Genomic DNA, 22,222 nt, shown 5'->3' on the forward strand with positions numbered 1-22,222 from the left:
AGTGGTTTGGTCTCCCCAGTCTTATCTTCCCCAGATAAGATGCCCCAGTGACTGCCTGCTGGCTGGGAAAGTTACCCCGCCCCAATTAGGGAGAACTCAGGACAGGTTGTGCCACAGTCTAGAAGTGAAATTTCCGGTGAGCTGCCCGCAGCGCCGTCCCATTCCCCCTGCTGCCCATTGTGAAAAGCTGGGCCAGCGCTTCCTTGTCGTAATTTTTAACTACCTGTTATAAAATTTATGGGTGGGTTTGTAAAAAGAAACGAGGTCCCTGCATCCGGCCTAGGGAACTGTTTTGCTTACTATGGAGGAAGTTTGGGGAAGGCATGAGGTATCCCCTCTTGGTCCGGGGAGAGGCACCCAGCCATTGAGATTCCCATGCCAGCTTGATGCGGGACCAAGTGGAGAGCTGCTGGCCTTCAAATCTCCAGCCCGTAGGGAGAGTGACCTGGCTGCAACCCCTCCCCCGGCAAATAGTCTCTATGGGGGAATTTATTCTGGATTCACCTTCAAAATTATGGGTCTGGAAAAACAGGCTGCTCGAAATTTTAGCACAGAAGGTGGAATTCAGGGCAGTAAAAGGTTATTTTTTCAGGCCTCGGTAGTACATCCCAGCTGCCCAGACACTGAATCAGAAAATTTTTCTGAGAAAGGCAGGTGGGTGTGGGCAATCTAAAAGGCTTACTGCCTTGCACCCCTCCCCACAAAAAGGAAGTAGAGACCAAGATCTTGGGCTTTAATTTTATTTTTAATTGTAAAAAGATTCCAAGTAAGCCACCATTTGAACTGGGAAGTGAAACTAGGGATGGTCTTGGGGAAAAATGTTTTTCTCTCTAAGAAAGGGACCCCGGGATGAGGGTCGTTTTGAGGGTCCTAGAAGTTGCCCCCAACTCTCACCTCTCCTGCTAAACTGCAGGATTGCCCAGGGTAGGTCTAGTCCCCTAGGTTCTTCAGACCACTCCAGGTCAGGTTTGGTTGGATGGTTGCCAGTGGTATTAGACTACTTACTATTCCTGTCTAGGGTGGAGTAGGGGTTTTCAGGGGTACCCCATAGAGGGGATGTTGTTCTCTTCCAAAAAAAAAAAAAAAAAAAAGGAAGGGGTAGGGAGGCACCCTTTCAATCCCTGCAACTCACCAGCCATCACTGCCTCAAGGCCACAAATCTTTGCAAAGCTTTGAATTCCCCCTGATCCAACCTTAATGCCCCCATTTATTAAGGACAATATTTAAAACTCGGCAAGCCAGGAGAAGCAACCGACCCTCCGTGCTTGAAGCTTTCTTTCATCTGGGCGTCAGCCCTCAGCTCTTTTCGCGCTCGCCTGCAGCAGCCCGGCCCGTGGGGAGTGGGCGGTGGGTGGGGGTAAGGGTGGGGTGGGGGTCCGGGGATGCTCCCTCTACGAGAGAATTGGGTAAACATGGCGACCGCGGCGCCCATTTGCACACGCTACACAAATGCATCGCATTCCCGGTTGTTTGCAGAAAATTTACAGCTGAGTAATAAAAGTTTACGATCGACTCACAAGTTGGATTGGCCACAAGAAGTCATGTGGATTCCATCCATGAACGTGAACTTTTTATTGTGGTTTGTCCGTTCCGAGCGCTCCGCAGAACAGTCCTCCCTGTAAGAGCCTAACCATTGCCAGGGAAACCTGCGCTGGGCGCTCCCTTCATTAGCAGTTTTTTTTTTTAATTAATCTGATTAATAATTATTTTCCCCCCATTTAATTTTTTTTTCTTCCCAGGTGGAGTTGCCGAAGCTGGGGGCAGCTGCGGAGGGTGGGGACGGGAGGGGAGAGACAGAAGTTGAGGGCATCTCTCTCTCCCTTCCCGACCCTCTGGCCCCCAAGGGGCAGGAGGAATGCAGGAGCAGGAGTTGAGCTAGGGAGCTGCAGATGCCTCCGCCCCTCCCCTCTCCCAGGCTCTGTCTCCTGCCCCCTTCTTGCAACTCTCCTTAATTTTGTTTGGCTTTTGGATGATTATAATTATTTTTATTTTTGAATTTATATAAAGTATATGTGTGTGTGTGGAGCTGAGACAGGCTCGGCCGCGGCAAAGAATGAGGGAAGACGAGAAAGAGTGGGAGAGAGAGAGGCAGAGAGAGAGGGAGAGAGGGAGAGTGACAGCAGCGCTCGGTAAGTGTTTCCTTATTGGTTCAAATATGTAACTAATGGTCCGTAGCTGGGTGGCGGTTTCAAGATAAGGACAGCAGCGGCTTGTCTTGGTTAGGGAGTAGAGGAGGATGGCGAGAGGGTGGGCGCGTATGTAGTAATGGGGAGGAAAAGTAGCGGGTGGGAGAGAAATGGGGTTAAACTGGAATACTGGTAACTGGTAGTGGGGCGATTGTGTTGTCCTGATGTCACTGTGTGTCAAGTTGGGGGTGGAGGGGCAAGGGAACAGCACCTGTGGGGCTCAAGCTGGCGGTCTAGGGCGCCAGCTTTTACTGCCCACTGTGTCAGTACCTGCTTATTATAGATCTTCGGGTCTCGGCTAATGGAACTGGGTCGGAGGAGAACTGGAAGCTCAAGCTCCAGGCGGGAGAGAGAACCTAGAGGCTGTACCCATTGCCCCCTAAGCAAAGTCAGCCCCCCAACCCCCAAACAAACTTTCCAGCGTCCCCTCCCTGTCTGGCAGCCTCCTCCCTCCCAGAGAGCGCGACTCCTAGAGCTCACACATGCGCAGTGTGGGCCCAGGGCCGGGCCGCCGAGCAGGAAGCGGGCGCATCTAGGCTGCCGGCGGGGCCTGTTAATTGGCAATTAGGGGGGAGGCTGGTGGCTGGTGCGCGTCAGCCGAGAGGAGAGCGTCTGCCCACCCCCTGCTCCCGCCCCCACTCGGGCGGATGGAAGGGTGGGAGGTCCCCTGCGTTGGATAGAGGGTGGAGGGTGGGGGTGGGGGATGCAGTACTCAAAAGCCATCTTGTGCTTGGAGAAAGAGGCCTACCGGCTTTCCCTTCCCGGGTCCGGCGCGCCTCACCCCCAACCGCGGCCATCCCAGCCGGGATGCCCACTGGACCGGGATGCCCGCTCGCCACGCATGGCTGCTCTAGGCTAGGACCTGCCTCGCCTAGGGCAGAGGTGGGAATGGGGAAGGCCCTAAGCTGGGCGGGAACAGGCCCAGTCCTCCTGGCAGGGTCTCCTAGGTGCTGTGGAGGCAGTGAGGATTCCGGGGGCTGCTGGCTTATGGGGTAGGGGCGTCAGCCTGGGGCGGCGGGAGAGTCCTGGGCACTCGGGATCTCTCTAATAATTGGTGCTAATGGCCTGTTGTATAGTCTTAACCCGACGCATATGGTTTCATAACACAGTGGCTTAATTTCTTCCAAATGTACATGGCCCTGAATGTGTTGCAGTTTGATATATGACCCCGGCCCGGGTCTGAGGCTCCAAGGCGGCCCCTATAAGTGTGAATTTCTGTTTATAAAGGGCGACGCACACGCAAACGCCTACACACCCAGGCAGACACACCCAGAGGCGTGGGGGAGCATATTCCAGACGAGGTCCTAGAGAGCCTGAGGGCCAGACTCACCTTCAATCTAAGCCAAGACACCCCCCCACCCCCACCCTCTCCCAGAGGCGCGACTGGGATTCTGCGCCAAGTCCCAGTGGGGGAGGGGATCGCTCCACGATTTCCTGTTTAAACCCTGACCCGTCGCCTGTGGGGGGCCGGGGGAGGGGGAAGAAACCTGTTTTTATCACATTCTTAAAAATACAGTTTGCATTCAGATCAAACCGCTTGGGCCCGAGCTGACGGTGAATTTTATCTCCCCTCCCCCCACAACCGCCTTCCCTTCCTTTTCTGCCCCCCCAAAAATTCCCCTTTCTCAGCCAACATAAAGGCCTCTGAGGTATTCTCCCGGGGAAAGAAATGGCATTTTCTCTCCCCCTCCCTCCCCTCAGTAGGACTTGTGTGTCGGCAGAGGCGTCTGACGAGGGGCTAATTTCGCGTTCCTTGTTTACGATCGAGAAAAACGCTTGGCTCTCCCCAAATGGGCCCAGCCCGCCGCCTGCTCCGGCTGCCGCGCGCTCTCCCGCCGCTCAGGCACGGCCCGGGGGCTGACGCCCCGGAGATCCAGCCTGCGGCAGGCGGGAACTCGAAGTCTGTGGGACCTGAAAAGGGCAAAGGGAGTGCGGTGGGACACTGGAGGGGCCCGAGAGGCCCGAAAAAGGGAGCTTTTCTCCTGGCGTAATGTGGGAATCGCCTACCGGTGAGGCCTCTATTTCTCTCTTTCGCCTGTATTTTGTCTGCCCCCGCCCCTGTGGATGGCCGCTGATGGGGGTGGGGTGGGGGTTGGAACACAAGTGTCCTTTGTCCGTCCCCGAAAGAAAACCTTTTCCAGAGAAGGCCATTCAGGCCAGTGGAGATTCACCTGGAATATTAGAAGGGCCCCCTCCCACCCGAGAGGCGGGCCTGGGCGAGGCTAGGGTGTTTATCTCAATCCTGGAACGACCTGAGTGTGTCCACAGTGAGATTTGGGGGTGCTAGAGTTCGAGGTTGGCCGCTTAACAGCACCATCCTGAGGTGTCTTTATATAATATTTTAATTGATTTTCTGTTCCTTCCTGGCTAGAGCCCTGCAGCTCCCCCACCCCCATCCTATGCCCCTCACCCCTAGACCCATCCTCACAAGACAGAGGCAAGGAGAGAAGGCAGAGCAGCAGCGACCGGCCCTCTGTTTTCATTTTCCACCCTGGCCAGGGGATAAACTGGACCCCAGTGGACTCCAACACCAACTCTCTGCTTCCCAGTTACTTTCGATTTTCTTTCCCTTCTCCTTCTTTCTCTCCTTCTCTGGCATTCAAACAGAAGCACAAGAGGATCCACCAGTGGCAACTCTCAGCCTCCTTGCAGGCCACATTCCCTGCTGACGTGGTCCTTACTGCAGGATAGCCCTTCCGTGATTATCTAATAATAGCCAGGGTGGCTGAGAATAGAATCTGGCTCAAGGACTCTGCACACCCCAGGCAGAGACACTGAATCTGTGGGTCAGGGCCTGGCAACATTCCTTGAAGCCTCCGGCTCTGAGCCCACTCTTTGGGCACCCTTAGGCCTGCCTGCTCTCCTTACAAGGGGCTTTGTCAGCCCTGCCATCCGCTGTATTTCACCTGCGGGTTCCTAGCTAAGGAGAAATGGGCAGAGCAAACCCTTTCTCTCCCTGGTCTGACAGTTGTGATCCCGACAGAATGCAACCTTGTTTAGAGAAGGCGACCTTGTTGGGTTGGCTGTTGTGTTCTGAAACCAGGCTTGGGAGTGTTATGTATTTATTATATACAGGCTCAAATGTACAGACTCAGGCTTATGCATGAATATATACAGACTCATATTTCCTTGGTGGTTAATTGTATATTAGCATGCCTATATTCGCTCAAACACCATTTTATGTGCATGCAAAATTTTGTTAACCCTCACTAGATGAGAATGAGCTCATGGAGGCACCGGGTGCACTGAGCAGGCCCTCTGTGCATGCTCTGCTGGAAATATGTGTGCACTGGAATCGGAGTATGCAGGTTCCAGTAACCAATGGATGCCATAAAGGCTTTCTCAGACTTTATTGCTTTTGTTGCCTAAGCAGCTGGACTGGGGAAATACTAAATCCCTTCTGCTTTCTCTCCACACCTTCTAGCAAACTCTCCCAACTTACGAAGTATTTTACAAGGGAGACCAGTTGTCTTGAAATTGAGTTCTGCGGGACTCTTTTCACGGGCGTGGTGGGTCTGCAAGCAGTTCTGAGTAGACAGGGACCTGGCACTGGAAGCCTCCCTGGGGCGATGAAGGGATAAGAGTGGTTAATAAGGTGGCCTCTAGACAGTGGTCTGGGGCGGCTGCTGGCCAGGGTGCTTGGAGAAGCTGGTGGAAAAGGCAAACCAGAAGGGGTAGGGATGCAGTGAATATGTTTCTCCCCCTGCTTGCCCCAGCCGGCCACTCACCCCACCCCAGCCCGATTTGCCTGCATCCATGGTGGCGGATTGGGAGTTCTCCAAGGTCCCCCAAATACCCAGATCTGGTTGCTGGATGAACTGCATTTTAATCCTCGTCAATATCTGAGCCAGGGCGAGACCTGGTCAGGGAGAAGGCTGGTCCGAGCAGCATGGGAGAGGACGCTGGGACCGCCGCCTGTGGCCTAGAGCACTGAGTATGGGCTACCGAGGCTGAGAATTAATGGGCCTTCTTTCCCAGCCTTTTTCCCTTCCAGAGACACAAAAAGACAGAGCAGAGGGGAAATATCAATGTCAGTGGAAAATCCCAAAAAAGAAAGCAGGGACCAGAGTGGGGCTGGAGGGGTTTTCCACCACTCTCTAGGTGATCGGGTTCCTCCCAAGACTCTTGTCCAGACAGGCTGCACCAAGAGATGTGCAGCTTTCTTCCACCCTTCACGGAGGGCAGCCTTAGGCTTTCTGGGCCTTGCTTACCCCGGGCACTGGGGTGACATTACCTCAGGATTGTGCCCCTCGCCCAGCCCATGGCCTCTGCCATGGTGCCGCTGCCGCTCCTGTTTATTGTGTCTGTGAGTTGTTTACTTGTTTTGTCTGCTGCCACCCTGCGTCAGAAACCCGCCAAACCAGCGAACTCGCCCAGGAGAACAAAGTACAGTGCTATCCCCGAGCTCCCTCCCCTTTCCAGCAACCCCCTCCTGCCCTTACAAGCTCCTGCATTCTCCCTTTCTGAGGGGAAGAAGCAGAAATAGTCTTAAAACAGGGCAGCTGTTTATAGGGTCAGGGGAATTATGGGGACACCATAAACCTCCGGGTGTCCCTGTGGTGGAGAGACTTCTGAGCAGCCCGTCCTTTGCCTAGGCTTTTCTTCCTTTCCCTGGTAATCACTTGGTTAAGGGGGCCACACTCACTGAGAAAGTTGAGCCCACCCCCATCAACCCAGTCCCCCACTACCCCACTTCTTTTTGCAGGAGTTTCCCTGAGACCGGGTTGTTGGGTTTTAAATCAGAGTAATGCTAGTGGATTCATAAAGCTAGATATAGCATGTCATTCTCCTCCCACACTCCCTTCTCCTCAGCCCCCCAAAATTGCAGTGAATTTAAGCAAATCCTACAAAATTAAATTGCCCTTTTGCTAAAGATCCTATATGTTTCCAATCTCGCCAGGTGTAGAGTCAGATAGTTGGCTTTTGGCCTTTAATTTTGCTCCTGGCTATTAAATTTAAAAGAGTATCATTCAAGTAAGTAATATTCTCATTTCTAAAATTAATTTTCCCTTCCCAGTCTCTCTCTGTCTCTCTTTTTGCCAGCACAGATTAAATGGTTCTTTCAGATCTGCAAACAATAAAGGATAAAATTATTTATAGGGAAATGAGGATGCTGTTTTATTGTTGGCTTATTGTTCCAGAACATAACAACATTTTATTTTCAAGCAGGAGAAGCTAGACCAGGGGGAGAAAAAGGGGGAAAGGAAAAAAACATGAAGGGAGGGCGGGAACCCACACACAAAACTCCTGCCATGTATAACTGGTAGGACATTTACAATTTCTGTATGACAACTCACTGTGACGTCATAAATACCGAGTTCTTGAATTTTATAATTCTCATGAACCTCTCAAATAGGTCCAAGCAATGCTTCATGTGGAGGGGTATAGAAGAAGCCAGGAGGCTGGGGATCCCTTGACCCAGTGCAGAGCAGCACACCCCCTATTGTGGCTTCTTCTTCATGGGACATCCTCTTGAGGCCCTATTCTGGGGGCTGAAAATATTCTGGATATTCTGGATTTTAATTTTTCTCCTGGGCCAAGCAGGGCCACTTGCTTTGTCCCCCTCAAGTGTCCCTAGGCGTCTAAGCTTTCTCCCCATTCCCAGCTCAGAGAGCTATGTCCCCAGGCTCTCCCCAAGCCCCCTCCTGAGCTGATACTCAGCTGCTTGGAATAGAGGTGGGAGGCTTGGGCGCCAGCCCCCAAAAAGCCAGAAATGATTTTTTCCAGATGGAGCTGGAAGGGGGCTCAGGGTTGAGCATGATGGGGTAGAGTTGTTTGGGACCTATTTTACGTTAACCTTAAGTCAGAGAAGTGAAGTGAGAAGCCAAACAAATGCCAATGTGAGAGTTTGTGTCTGCTGATGGTAGCAGCAATAAGTGAAGTGCTGGTTAGGAAAGGTCAGGCAGAAATCTGGAAAGAAAGAGGGAAAGGAAATGTGACATGAGTTAGCAGGGCCCCTCCATATACCTTTTTCTCCGTTTAATTGCAATAAAGCAAAAGTAGCTCGGGTAGCCTCTCAACCTCAGCTTAAAAGAGGAGTCACCAGCGCAGGCCTCGGAGGTATTTGGGGGCAGTTCTCAGCAGCTTAACATGCTCAATCTGGCCTCTTCCTCCTTTCCTCCTCCCTGCTGATTCCCCAGCTCCCTTCAACTGGTCAGCCCGGGCCCTGTCCCCAAAATATTAGCACCCCAAAATGGAATCAATTTCTGCGTTAGATGTGTCAAATTTCACTTCTCTCCATGCCTAAACTTTGAAAGGAGGAGTGTTCCTTTTTGGAATGTGGTGTGTGTAGGGGGGGCAGGTATGTGTTCAGACAGCTTCCCCCATCATATCTATGGGAAACTGAAGCCCCTTAGGTGAGCCATGCTTTAGTGTTCCCAAGCAGCATTCCCTGCATTCAGGTTCTCTGGCAGACCAGGAGGCTCTCTTTGCGATCTGATTCTTTGACTAGGAGTTCCATGGAGATCAAAGGAGCTTATTTATACACAAAACACCAGGCATTTGAAGTAGAATTTATTTTTAATTTCTAAATAAAAAAGTCTAATAATAGACCAATCGGGCCAACTAAACAGTCGCTCTAGAACAGCAAAGCCTTAACAAAATAGTGTGATTGTGAGGGGAGCTGAGCAATTACTGAAACTCGGCTTTCTCCGTAACAGGGATTTTAACCCTCGTCCAGTGGCACAAAAGGGGCCGGCGGGGCAACCGCTCTTCTCGTGCTCAGAAAAGTGAGAATTGGGGGTGGTGGGGGCAGGGTCGGGCAGCTACGGTCGCGTCCAGGCAGCTGAGCACCCAGGCCAAGCGCTGAGGCGGAGCACTGAGTTCTGCGGCTCCAGTGCTTGGGTCCCTGAGCAGCCTCCGCAGCCTCCGCAGGCACCCAGCTGTAGTTGCGGCGCAGCAGCCAGGAACGGAGTGTGTGTATCTGTGTGCGAGGGTGGGTGAGTCACAAACATCCGCGCAGAGTTGGGGGATCTGGGGAGAGAGAGGAAACAGAGAGAACACAACTCAGGGGGACCTCTGGAAAATATTGTCCCCTAATAAAAATTCCAGATCTCATCCCGCTCACTTCAAATATCCCTCCCCAAGAAATTAATATATTTCCCAGAGCTGAGTGGAACGCAAAAGTCAGCAAGGTGAGGCCTGCCCACGAACCTCTTCAGGCTGGGCCCACCCTTTCCCCAGTTCAAAGCTCACAGGCCCCCAGGCTTTCCCTGGCCTAAAGCGGAGTAAGGCTGGAGTGGTAGCTTTTAACTTGCCTAGGGAAATTCCCAAGTGCCCAGGCTGCAATGCCACCCTTATCCTTGGGGACTCCAGGCCAGTGACTGCACCCCACTCAGGTCCAAGGCGCAGGCAGTAAATTTCTCTCCTATAATTAGCGCTATCAAAAGCATGTGTTTTGCACTGGGGAGGACTGGAGAGGCAAGTGGCAACTTTTCCCCTGTATTCTTTTTGTGTGTTTTTTGAATTCTGTTTTTGAATCCACTAATTAAAGCCTCTCTCAAAGTGAAAATCTGCTCTTGACACCAAGCCCCTTCCGAATGCCTGATTTGGGAGGCCAAGGGGCCAGAGCAGCAGCAAGGAGACCTGCAAGCCTGATGGGGTTGGCAGGGGGGTAGTGTTCTCTGATTTCTCTAGGCTCGTTTTATAGAAACAAAGAACAAGTTCTCTCCCCTCCTTCCCAAGACTTGTGCATATTTACAGAGCACAACTGCAGTTTTAATAAAACATCTGTTCTTGCTTCTGCTGATGAGTTTCCGTAATTGTTTTCAGACAAATTTAACAGGAAAATATAAATATATTTAGAAAACTCTAAGTCCTAACTTTCCCCCTATAGACAGCCATTCTTTTGCCAAAAAAATAAAAAATAAAATTAACATGAAATGGGAAAAGGAAAATATAATCCAATGGAGGGAAGATCGGGCTCATCTGACCTGCTCTCCCCCCTTGGAGCGAATCCTTTCAGCAAATTTCAGCTACATAATTAAAGATCTAAGAGAAAGAAGAGGGCTTCTTTCCTCAGGAATGAAAGGTAATGGAGGGGAGTGTGTTGAAAATTAATTTTGCCAAAAGTCTTTAAGCAGTGGAGGAATTTATTTGTATTTCTGTTTCCCCTTCTCTCCCCCTTCCAGCATTTCTGCCTTTTTCACCTAGCAGCTGGTTTCTGTTCATTATAAATCGGCGAGACCTTTCAGTCTCTGCCCTCTGTTTAGGAACGTCATAAAACACTTAACTTTCCGGGGCTGAGGCTCACATTCTGCTTCTCAGGTCACCAATCCCCCTGAGCCCACCGCCTTTAGGCCCCAATAGAGAATCTCCCCAACTTTGGGGCCCCTTTCCTCTCCAGACATGGTTGAGGAGGGGCTCAAGGAAACCTAGGCATCCTTGCTGGGGGCTGTAGTCCATGCTGCCCGGGAACCCCCTTCTTTCTTCCAAGGTCCTTCCCTCCCCCACCCAGACATAAAAGAGATTTTTAAATACATAGAAAATCAACACTCACTGAAAGCGAAACCTCATTAAGACATCCTATCTTCCATCATTCAATTTGTTGTACATTGCAACAATTTAATATCTTGAAGGAAATATCACTGACATGATTTATCCCTCTAGCAATCTCTCTCTCTCTGAAACTGGGGTGGGGGGGGACGGAGTTGCTCTCTCTTCCGGCCTCTTCTACTTGTTACACCATTACCCTCAGGGCAGAAAGGAGGCTGGAAACTCTGAGACAGGCTACTTGTGTCCAGGGGTGCACTGACTTGTTCCCTAGCTCAGCCCCCAGAGTACTCCTGCCTTGTTGTCTCTCCCCCACCTCTTGCCCTCCAGGGGGCCTAAAACCTCAGCCAGCTGTTAGAAACCTCTGCTCAGGCATGCCATGAATTCGAGGACAGCTGGATTATAGGGCAAAAAGCAACTCACATTGGTGTGTATGTTTGTGTACCTGCCAAGTCACCCCAAAACGAGATAACTCATCTAAAATTTTTTTTTCTTCATTTAAAAATCCTCCTCTACCCTTTCCCCTTCATTTCCTTGGTGAGAAGAAAGTGTGGTCTAGGAGGAGGAACCTTTATAATTATAGGAGTCTTTCCCCTTCCCTTCCAAATACCGACAAATTTCTGTCCTTTCTATGGGATTGGGGCTGTATTTTTAAAAACCAATACATATTGTCTGACAGGAAGACTCTTCAACCCCCTAACGAGGTTCGTGTATTAACTAACGTGTTGTCTCCACCAGCTCCTGCACACTGTCTGCTTTTGGGTTCGAAACTTTATTTTTCCCTCCTAGCGACACTCCAGGGAAACCTTAACGTTACAGAAGATGAATAAACGAGTTTTTTTCTCAGCATAGTCCCGTTTATGGCTTTATTGCTACCCATTGATTACTCCGCTTTGTTACACAGAAGGAAAAGATCATAAAATCCCGCGACATCCGGGTTCTTGTTATAACCAGTTTTTTCCCCCCCCAACCCACCCAAAAATGGTGTGTGGTGGGGGAGAATATGAGCTTTCACTGCTCCCTGCACACTCCCCACTACCCCCCTTTGTCAACTCAAAGCATTTTCAGCCTATATCACGATATCAAATTAAGTTTGGACTAATCAGGAGAAAACCCCCATCTGCACACTTTCCGCTGTTTCAGTTCGCCTACTGTGGCTCTCTCAGAAGCCTCGGATTCAGCGGCCTTTCCGTAACCATCCCTTCCTTTTTTTTTTTTAGCCTCAAGATGGGGGGAAAAATGGGGTTTGAGGCTGCTGAGAGGCCCATCCCCACCAGGGGTGATGGCACTTGGGTGAGAGCTCCTTAGAACCCCTTTCTGAAGTCTCCAAGCCTCATAGCTCAGGTCCAGGGGCGCCTCCACTGGCGGTGCCCTGAGTCTGGAGGGGGCAGGGGCTTCTGACCAAGGCAGGGGCTTGAGCTTGCAGGAAGCCAACTGTCCATCAGAGCCCCACCAGCCTTCTCTTTCTGGCTGGATCCTATGTGAATTACCCCACCGGCCCTCACTGGCTCCAAATCATAAATTCTCACCAACATAAACAGGAGTTGATGTCTCTAGAAAGATTCTCAGAGTTTTCGTTCTTCCTTTCTCTCTCTCTCTCTCTCTCTCTCTCTCTCTCTCTCTCTCTGTCTCTCTCCCCCTCTGGTGCCACCTCCCTACATTTTATTTCTTTCTTCTCCTTTTTTCTATTGCATTTTTATACATTTGCCCTTTTAGGCAGAAATGCTGGAAGAGTTTTCCCAAAAGAGGGGTCCTGAGGAGGAGGCAGAAGGGAACCAGGAAGCAAAGGAGAGCAGATGCGTGGTCCGTTTGCCCACTTCAGCTCTGCCACTGTACCCTGAAGTCTTGCCCCTTTAGACCTAGTTGTTCCCCACATCCCTCCTACATTCAAGACTCTCAGCCACACTCTACTTACTCAGGGGAACAGGTTTTATGAAATTTCTTTCTACTTTTGATTTTTTTTTTTAATTGTTGGAGAAAAAAATACTAGTTTAGTGATGGGACTCACTCCATGGAGTGTCAAACCAGGATTTCCTGCAGGATTTCTGGGGACCCCCTCCTGTGCTGGGAGGGAGTTCCTCCTTCCTCCAATGGAGAAATCAGGATGTAATTTTACAAGGGGGCAGATATAAAAGATGAAACCAGATTGAAAATACAGGGATTTATCTAGCCCTGGCTCTGGCCACAGCACAGCAAAGTTAACTGGGGCTAAGAGATTTCCTGGGAGTACAGCTCTCCTTACCTAAGTCCCAAGGCCCTGCTCAGGGATGTGCACCCCTCTTTCACCACCAAACCAGTTCCCCTACATACATATTTTTAAAAGAAATCCAAGTCTTACTTTCAAAGCACACACTTAGTCTCAACTAGGGAATCAACAGAAGCAGAAGCGATTTTTTTCCCCCTTCTTGACATCTGGCTTGCGATTGGCTGGGAGGGGGTCAGCTGACTTTGTCATTTTGTCTGTCCTGGATTGGAGCCGTCCCTATAACCATCTAGTTCCGAGTACAAACTGGAGACAGAAATAAATATTAAAGAAATCATAGCCCGACCAGGTAAAGGCAAAGGGATGAATTCCTACTTCACTAACCCTTCCTTATCCTGCCACCTCGCCGGGGGCCAGGACGTCCTCCCCAACGTCGCCCTCAATTCCACCGCCTATGATCCAGTGAGGCATTTCTCGACCTATGGAGCAGCCGTTGCCCAGAACCGGATCTACTCGACTCCCTTTTATTCGCCACAGGAGAATGTCGTGTTCAGTTCCAGCCGGGGGCCGTATGACTATGGATCTAATTCCTTTTACCAGGAGAAAGACATGCTCTCAAACTGCAGACAAAACACCTTAGGACATAACACACAGACCTCAATCGCTCAGGATTTTAGTTCTGAGCAGGGCAGGACTGCGCCCCAGGACCAGAAAGCCAGTATCCAGATTTACCCCTGGATGCAGCGAATGAATTCGCACAGTGGTGAGTTTTACAGCTCCGAGATATAAATTAAATAAACTGAACTGGCTTTATGACCGGCTTCCCTAGAAGAACGGGCGGAGAGAGTTTTTTATGGCCCCATAAAAACAATCACGCTCGTCTCCTTGCCGAGACAGGGCCCCCTCTTCTGCCCCCTCAGCTTGCCTCCCGCTCGCTTGCAGGGGCCTGGCCCCCTTGGCCCCTGACGGATTGGAGGTCTCCAAGACAAGCTGAGGGGGCAGGAACAGGGCAGGGGATGAAGGGAGGGAGCAGAAGATGGGGGAGCCCCCCAAAGCAGAATCAGTCTGAGGAGAAGGGAGGGGGAGAGGAGAGGCAGAGAAGTGGGGAGAAGTTTCCAAGAAACTAGGATACTTGGGGAGATGGTGGAGCCCAGTCCTTGAGAAAGGGGGCCCTCATCCCCATTATCTGGGATTTTTCAAAAATCAGCTTTTAGACTTGCAGCTTTCCGTTTGCCTTTTGCTCCGCCCCCCCCACCCACCCCACACACCTTTCTTTGGGACACACACGTCCCACCTATGGGAGGTCTGAACGAAGTTGGGGTCCTGGCTGTACCCCCAGTGGGGGTGGGGCAGGGCAAACGGGAAAAGGCTAGAGCCCTAATGGGGCTGCGAGCTGCTGGCCAGGTTGGGAGGGTCAGGACTTTGCTAGGCGAAATAGTCTGCAGAGGACGCCTTGCTGATAGCTTTTAGTGTGTTTTGTGCCCGGATCTTTAGGGGTCGGCTACGGAGCGGACCGGAGGCGCGGCCGCCAGATCTACTCGCGGTACCAGACCCTGGAACTGGAGAAGGAATTTCACTTCAATCGCTACCTAACGCGGCGCCGGCGCATCGAGATCGCCAACGCGCTTTGCCTGACCGAGCGACAGATCAAAATCTGGTTCCAGAACCGCCGGATGAAATGGAAAAAAGAATCCAATCTCACGTCCACTCTCTCGGGGGGCGGCGGAGGGGCCACCGCCGACAGCCTGGGCGGAAAAGAGGAAAAGCGAGAAGAAACAGAAGAGGAGAAGCAGAAAGAGTGACTAGGACTGTCCCTGCCACCCCTCTCTCCCTTTCTCCCTCGCTCCCCCCCAACTCTCCCCTAATCACACACTCTGTATTTATCACTGGCACAATTGATGTGTTTTGATTCCCTAAAACAAAATTAGGGAGCCAAACGTGGACCTGAAAGTCAGCTCTGGAACCCCTCCCTCACCGCACAACTCTCTTTCGCCACGCGCCTCCTCCTCCTCGCTCCCTTGCTAGCTCCTTCGCGGCTTGTCTGCAGGCCCCTTTCCCCGTCCAGGCCTTGGGGGCTCGGATCCTGAACTCAGACTCTACAGATTGCCCTCCAAGTGAGGACTTGGCTCCCCCAACTCCCTCGACGCCCCCACCCCCGCACCCCGTGCAGAGGGCCGGCACCCGGGCCTGGGGCCTCTGCTTCGGGCCTCAGGGCCCGGCTTGGCAGCCGGGGAGGGCCAGAGGCCCAAGGAGGGCGCGCCTTGGCTCCACACCAACCCCCAGGGCCTCCCCACAGTCCCTGCCCAGCCCCTCTGCCCCAGCAAATGCCCAGCCCAGCCAAATTGTATTTAAAGAATCCTGGGGGTCATTATGGCATTTTACAAACTGTGACCGTTTCTGTGTGAATATTTTTAGCTGTATTTGTGGTCTCTGTATTTATATTTATGTTTAGCACCGTCAGTGTTCCTATTCCATTTCAAAAAGGAAAAAAGAGGGAAAATTACAAAAAGAGAGAAAAAAAGTGAATGACGTTTGTTTAGCCAGTAGGATAAAATAAATAAATAAATAAATCCCCTCGTGTTACCCTCCTGTATAAATCCAACCTCTGGGTCCGTTCTCGAATATTTAATAAAACTGATACTATTTTTAAAAGTTTATACCGGGAATTCTGTTAATTCGCTCGCCCGCCGGCCTCGGGATGAGAGCTGGAGCAGGCTCCAAGCGCTCCCGCGCCTGCCCGCCGCCTGCAAGCCCACAGCCCTCTGCACTCGCCATCCCCGGAGCCCAGGCGCCCGGCCCCGGCCTTCTGTTGGTTCTCGCGATCGCACTGAGGGCCTGGGAGGCCTCTCTGAGCTCCCTGCGCGGAGCAACACACACACCCTGCGGCAAAAAGGCCGCGTAGGATTTTGTTCCGGGGGGAGCCCGGATCAGTCGGCTTGGGCACTAGCCCCACGCAGGCCTTTCTTCTTGCCTGTGGCAGCCGGGATCCTCGGCGTCCGAACCCCGAGGCGCCCCGAAAGACCAGTAAAGAAGCACTATCCAGGCACCAGGGTCTCCTCCGCCCACTCCCGGGAGTTGGAGGCGGGGGGCGCCGTGAGAGCAAGCCCCAGGCCCGCGCCAAGCCGGCTGTTGCGAAACGTGGCGGAGGCGGAGAGCGGAGGGAAAGAGAAGATCGCGGGACTGGAGCCCTGTCGGCAGGGATTGAGCGATTCAAGGACATCTTGAGAGAGAAAGCCTGGAAACTGAGCTCTCGCCGGTTCTGGGACTCCTGACGTAGCCGGGACAAAATTCCTTCTTCATTACAGCTCCAGCCGGGCTGGTTCCTTACTCTTCTCTCCTCAAACGGGTGAAGAGGCGGGTGAGGAGCGCAGCCGGACCCTAACCATTTATCAACCCTGGCCTTCTTTCTCCAAGCCTGACCAGAGAAACCTGAGTGGGCCTACGGGGAGAGGTGTTGAGGGGGGTCTCCGGAGGGAAAAAATCCGCCAGAGTTTTCCAGGCCCTTCAGATTCCCTCCAGCACCCCCACCCTCGCCACCAGCGCCTCCACCAGTGAGGAGGGGGCCTTCTGGCAGGGGCGGAGATTTCCTGGGAAGAAGCAGGCGGGAAAGTATGAGATTTGGGGCTACTGGGGAAGAGGATGGGGCCGAATGGCTGCAGATACCCTGCGAAGGCTACCCAGGCGCCTGCCCTGCCCACCTCCCAGTCCGCCCCATTCCTCTTGGTAGCTCAGAAATTGCTCTCCTGTGGATCTTATGGATTCAGGTCCATGGAAAGCCTGGCCCAGAGACCTTTTCTCCAAAGGTCACAAAACGGGCCTTTTCCTCTGCCATGCTCACATAATATTTGTGGAGGCTTCAATCTTGCTTCTGCATGCCCTCAATTAACATCTATTTTCTGTCTAAAGCCTCTGGCATAGGTACCACATAAGGATCTCACACAGGGAGACAGAGCAGTCTTCTAGACCATTGTCTGCTCTGGCCGTGTCCACGCACACACTTGAAAATTGCCTTGTTGCCACTCTGGGGACCGTAGCATGGTGAGGTCTAGCCAACTCCACCTGGCTCCTCACCTCCAGATCCATCCCAGACAGCCCGGAGCACCCTCAGCTTCATGACCCCACTATCTTGTTCTGACCACTCAGGATCCCTCCTCCTGGGCGTCCTGTCTACCTCTCCAGAGGCTAATTCTACTTTCTCTTGCTGATAGGCACCTCTTCAGCAGTAGTGGGGCCTTAGGGCCTGCGAGGGACTTCTACCTTTGGTTTAGGGAACCTAAGTTAAACCCCTAAGGGTCTCCAGCCTGGACATGGGCCACCCTACCTAACTAAATTTCCTTTCCTCAGCCATTTTTGAAGATTGGAAGACCCTGGCGGTTGGGAGAACGGGGCTATTCATTACAAAAAGCACTCTGTGCATTATAGGTGGGGCCTCATCTTTTCCCAATTTTAAATAGAATTTAAAAGGCTAGCTCAGAGGTTGCTCCAACAACCAGCTTCTCCTTCACAGTGTAGGAAATTCAGCTACCGGAAAGCAAGCTGGTGCTCCAGGATGCAATTCCCCCATATAGGCACCAGGTGTCGCTGTGGGCTTGTTGTCCCGGCTACCCCCAATTCCAAGAACCATTTTTTTTCCTCCCCCTTCCTTCTTTCTCACTCCCTCTCCCCCTTGGTTGGGCTTTGCCAACATATCGAGATGCGTTTCGCCGGCTTCCATCACTAACCTCCCGGAGGTCATCAAGCCAAATTTATGAGTGGCCGCTCGAGTCACGTGACTCTATTTAAGGCTCCCTTATTTGGGAAGAGCGCATAGGATAAAGAAAGAGATATCTCCACCTATAAATTGTGCACTTTGGAGAACAAAAAACCCCTCAACTTCAAAGAGTCACAAATCACCCTTAATCAAAAAGGGTGCAGAAATTTTTTGGGCCCTCCCCGCCATGAGCTCCTACGTAGCCAATTCATTCTATAAGCAGAGCCCCAATATCCCTGCCTATAACATGCAAACTTGTGGGAACTATGGATCGGCCTCAGAGGTGCAGGCATCCAGGTACTGCTACGGCGGATTGGACTTAAGCATCACTTTCCCACCGCCTGCGCCTTCCAACTCTCTCCACGGGGTAGACATGGCTGCCAACCCCCGGGCTCACCCCGACCGCCCCGCCTGCAGCGCCGCGGCCGCTCCGGGACACGCTCTGGGCAGAGACGAAGCGGCTCCTCTGAACCCCGGGATGTACAGTCAGAAGGCGGCTCGCCCGGCGCTGGAGGAGCGAGCTAAGAGCAGTGGGGAGATCAAAGAGGAGCAGGCGCAGACAGGGCAGCCCGCCGGACTGAGCCAGCCACCGGCCCCGCCACAGATTTACCCGTGGATGACCAAACTGCACATGAGCCACGGTAAACTTTAGGACTTCATTTTGCGCGCTCGGGTCCGCCTGGGTTTTATAGGCCATGCGGGGCAAATAAAGAAAAAAAACCTGCGGCCATAAATTTTACGATCCAGGCATCAATGGCTCGTAAAACTGTCCACTAAAAGGCTTAGAGGCTGTGTGCGCCCAAATTTACGACGACATAATTGGATCATAGGAACAAAACGTGTATAAAAGGCAATATTCAATTTTTGGGGGAGAGGGAGGGAGTTAAAAAAATAGAGGGATCTGTAGGGTGAGGAGCGCGGGGCTCCAGAGCGGGGATCCCCCCGCTGCTCCCTCCCTCCCTCCCCTGCGGAGCCGGCTCCGCCGGCGCTCGCGGCTCCGGAGGATTCCAGCGACTCGGGAGGGGCGGAAGGGGGGTCCCCGGTGCTCGGATCTCGAGGGTGCTTATTGTTCGGTCCGAGCCTGGGTCTCCCTCTTCCCCCCAACCCCCCCTCAGCCCCTCCGGCTGCAGAGAGAAGGCTGCAGTGGAAAGTTTCCTGCCTGGGTGGAGGCGCCTCTCCCGGGGCTGGGCTGGGCCGGGCTGGGCCGGCCTGCCTGCGGCCCGCGGGGCCTGTCTTGCGGCTCTCGCCTCCTCTCCCTCCGGCCGCGGGTGGGGGTCTGGGGCTGGGGTGGGGATGGGGGAACGCTGCACGCTATTCACCCCTTCCTGGCTTGGGGTGGGGTTTATGTTCCAGAGACGGACGGCAAGCGGTCCCGAACCAGTTACACGCGCTACCAGACTCTGGAACTCGAGAAAGAATTCCACTTTAACCGCTACCTCACTCGCCGCAGGCGCATAGAGATCGCCAACAACTTGTGTCTCAATGAGAGACAGATCAAGATCTGGTTCCAGAACCGCAGGATGAAGTGGAAGAAAGATTCCAAAATGAAAAGCAAAGAGGCTCTTTAGACGCAGCGGGGCAGGCCCGCAGAGCGCGCCCCTAGCTGGTTCTGGTCCCTGCGCCTTTCCTTTTCGCCTTTCCTCTCTCTATATTTCGGGGCGGGGGCAGGTGCTGGAGCACTGGGCTCCCGGACCTCACAGACAAAAGCGCTTTTCCTTGGCATTACGCATCCCTACTGACCCAGGGTTCCCGCGGGGCTGCCCGCGCTGCCCCATCTCCCCTCAGCTCGGCTCAACTCGGTACCCGAGGCCCAGGGCAAGCTCCGTAGGCCTTCCCCGGAGGGCTGCGGCGTACAGGCTGGCGCTGAACGAACCTTGGCCTGGGCCGTCTCTCCGACTCTTAGCCTCAGCGCGGCCCTCCCGAGTTAAGGTGGGCCCGGCCCGCGCCACAGGACCCTCGCCCAACCCTCTAGCCTCGCCCTCTCCTTTGTTCCCGGCTGGACGGGTTAGACAGCCGCAGGCTGGCGAGAGTCTGGCCCCAGACTCGGGGTGCTTCCTTGTAGCGACTAAACTAGATTTTCACTTATAAATGATTTGCATATGAAAGGAGAACTTCGGTCTAGGGCCCCCACGGTTGCTCTATGCTTTCCAAACCTTATCTCCACAACCTCTTTCCCCCAAAACCCGGGAACCTCCCCAGCCTGCGCCTGCTGCATGCCCTCTCAGGCCGGCAGCCCCAGCCTGCTAGCTAGCTCAACTATTGGGGTTTCCTGACACTGGACCCCAGCAAGTGGTCCTAGAGGCCCTTTGCTGTCCCATAGTCCCTGCCACGACTTTCTGTGCCCTCCTGACCCATTGCTGTTGTCCAACTATTTATTGACTCTGGGTCCTTCCTGAAACTATATTTTGTCATATCAAATAAAGACAAAGAGAGAACAGGACTACAGATGCAGTGGCTCCTGTCTGTCTGGGGCATGTATTGGGTAAAATTGTCTAAATGGGCTGTGAGGTGTAGAAGGAGACCCATAAACTTTAAGCCTCCCCTTTAAAACATTTTCTAGCTTCTAGGGGCAGTGAGTAGAGCAAGGTGAAATTGAGTTCCTTTCCTGATCCTTGGCTGCAACAAGAGCCTCTGGGGGAAGAGAAGGGCACCTAGGCCTCAGGTACTGGCTTTTCCCATGCTGTGGCTGTCCAAGGCCTTCACACTTCTGCACTCCATGAGGCCTCTGGACTGGCAGCATCCCCCACTGTATGCCAAAGCTCCGGTGCAGGAACCAGTGGCTCCGCCGTGCTCAGCCTCAGGCCCTTCTGGGCTTCTGAAGATCTTTCCTGGGCCTAGGTGGTCCCTGAGAGGCCTTGCTGGACATAGAGGGAGGGCTAAGCCCTCACTCTAGAGACACATTTGGTCCCAGAAGGGCCTCTAGAGGGAGGTGGCATTGCTTGGTAAAGGGGTGTTGGGAGAGTTGGAGGAGGTGTGCTTCAGTATCTAAGATACTGGGGAAGAGGGAGCAGGGAGGGCAATCTGCAGCATGTATCAGCCTGGCAGGAAATGTTCAGACTGTTTCCACCACCTTCTAGGGCCTAGGGCTATGCAGGACAATTAACTGGGAAAGGAGCTGCATAGACCAATGCTGGAGTCACGTCTGTTTGCCATCATTTATCTCAGTCTCTGGGATTTTGTGTGGAGGAGAGGATGGGTTAAAGGTGGGGGTGGGAGGAGGCAGATAATTCAGGTAGTGTCTGAGGCTCAGGTCCTTCTCCAGGTTCCTGGGATGGGCTGGGGGAGGAAGCACTTTACAGTAGAAACAAATGTGGGAAGGGTCCATAAAACTTTACTGCATTTCCTCTCCCACCTCCCACAAGGGGGTGATTTCCCCCCACACTAGGCCCCCCACACTGGTGGGGTGAGGGTCTGGAGCTGGGCTGCAGGAGCAAGCAAGAAGAAAGGGGGCCGGGCGCGGTGGCTCAAGCCTGTAATCCCAGCACTTTGGGAGGCCAAGACGGGCGGATCACGAGGTCAGGAGATCGAGACCATCCTGGCTAACACGGTGAAACCCCGTCTCTACTAAAAAATACAAAAAACTAGCCGGGCGCAGTGGCGGGCGCCTGTAGTCCCAGGTACTCGGGAGGCTGAGGCAGGAGAATGGCGTGAACCCGGGAGGCGGAGCTTGCAGTGAGCTGAGATCCGGCCACTGCACTCCAGCCTGCGCGGCAGAGCGAGACTCCGTCTCAAAAAAAAAAAAAAAAAAAAAAAAAAAAAAGGGGAGCAGAGAGGCTCTGGGGAGGGGCAAGGGAATATTTATGATTATTAATGCTGATGGTCCTTGGATTTATTATAAGTACTAACGTACGCTGCATCCCACTGCCTAAGCTACCCATCAGTCATTTTTTAAAAGACCCAAGAGCCTTTCCTCACCCCATGCTTGGCACATAGGCAGTCTCAACAAATGTTCATTGAACAGTGCCCACAACTGCCACCCTTCCCCTTCGCACTGCACTCAGGCCAGGTTAGGGCGCCTGTTGTCTCTCCTCAACTTGCACACAGCAGTCAACCCAGACCAGCTCTCTCTCTCTCTCTCTCTCTCTCTCTCTCTCTCTGAAATAAAATGTGTAATTTTCTTCAGGGAGTTATTTTAATTTTTTCTCCATGCTGAGTAAAACTATTGGGCGAGCAGTGAAGCGTGGAGAAGCACTGGCGTCTCCGGTGGGTAACAGTTAACTAAAAAAGAGGCTGTGGTGCCCGCATCCGCCCGCTCCAGCCTCCCAGGCTGCCCAGGCCCTGTGCTTCCTCCCCAGGGGACAGGTGTAACAGCCCGGGGGGAAAACCAAGGGCTTTGCCATGGATGGGGGCAACGTTGGTTAGAGCTGCCAGGCAGGGCACACCAGCCCCACCGTGCACTGACTGCCTCCTCCCAGCAGGGTTTGGGCCTTTCCTTCCCTGGAGGAGCTGAAGGTCTGACTCATTTTGGCCAGGCTTGGGTGGACACAGAGTGCCTGCCTGCTCTCCTCCTTCCTGTCACAATCTGCAGGTCTGCCCAGGCCCCAGCCTCGGCTTCTGCGGCGTCGGCATCAAGGGCGGCAACCAAGCCAGAGG

The 22,222-nt window shown here is 53.0% G+C and overlaps 6 protein-coding genes across 14 annotated transcripts in view; 4 read left to right on the forward strand and 2 right to left on the reverse strand.

Moving 5' to 3' along the window:
- ATP5MC2 (ATP synthase membrane subunit c locus 2) overlaps positions 1–22,222 on the reverse strand; it is a 497,231-nt gene that overhangs the window by 362,179 nt on the left and 112,830 nt on the right. The window contains exon 1 of one of the 7 annotated variants that reach the window (XM_050749054.1): positions 13,925–13,928. The exons of 5 other annotated variants lie outside the window; for them this stretch is intronic. The gene's annotated coding sequence lies outside the window, so the exon portion shown is untranslated. Of the gene's footprint in view, positions 1–6,863; positions 6,869–13,924; positions 13,929–22,222 lie in introns of those variants that run through there. One more of the 7 variants, XM_050749066.1, reaches the window with a different exon arrangement.
- Positions 1–22,222, reverse strand: part of CALCOCO1 (calcium binding and coiled-coil domain 1) — a 394,782-nt gene that overhangs the window by 314,629 nt on the left and 57,931 nt on the right. The gene's annotated exons all lie outside the window — the stretch shown is intronic.
- The window catches only part of HNRNPA1 (heterogeneous nuclear ribonucleoprotein A1), a 414,942-nt gene that overhangs the window by 137,094 nt on the left and 255,626 nt on the right, over positions 1–22,222 (forward strand). The window lies entirely within an intron of this gene.
- On the forward strand, positions 1,842–15,531 carry HOXC6 (homeobox C6). Of its 3 annotated transcripts, none has more exons than XM_050749039.1 (3): positions 1,842–2,129; positions 13,297–13,642; positions 14,374–15,531. In XM_050749039.1, the coding sequence occupies exons 2-3, from the start codon at positions 13,489–13,491 to the stop codon at positions 14,679–14,681; spliced, it is 462 nt and encodes a 153-aa protein (XP_050604996.1). In that variant the 5' UTR covers positions 1,842–2,129; positions 13,297–13,488; the 3' UTR covers positions 14,682–15,531. The 3 variants fall into 3 exon arrangements, with proteins under 3 accessions (XP_050604996.1, XP_050604997.1, XP_050604995.1); XM_050749040.1 differs by having other exon boundaries at positions 2,058–2,129; positions 13,417–13,642; XM_050749038.1 differs by lacking the exon at positions 1,842–2,129 and having other exon boundaries at positions 8,911–13,642.
- Positions 2,048–22,222, forward strand: part of HOXC4 (homeobox C4) — a 39,293-nt gene continuing 19,118 nt past the window's right edge. Inside the window, exon 1 of the mRNA XM_050749029.1 lies at positions 2,048–2,129. The gene's annotated coding sequence lies outside the window, so the exon portion shown is untranslated. The remainder of the gene's footprint in view (positions 2,130–22,222) is intronic.
- HOXC5 (homeobox C5) lies at positions 16,067–20,072 on the forward strand. Its single transcript, XM_050749042.1, has 2 exons — positions 16,067–18,270; positions 18,983–20,072. Exons 1-2 carry the CDS (start codon positions 17,817–17,819, stop codon positions 19,195–19,197), a joined length of 669 nt encoding a protein of 222 aa, XP_050604999.1. The 5' UTR covers positions 16,067–17,816; the 3' UTR covers positions 19,198–20,072.

The sequence above is a fragment of the Macaca thibetana genome, chromosome 11, assembly GCF_024542745.1.
Source record: "Macaca thibetana thibetana isolate TM-01 chromosome 11, ASM2454274v1, whole genome shotgun sequence".
NCBI lineage: Eukaryota > Metazoa > Chordata > Mammalia > Primates > Cercopithecidae > Macaca > Macaca thibetana.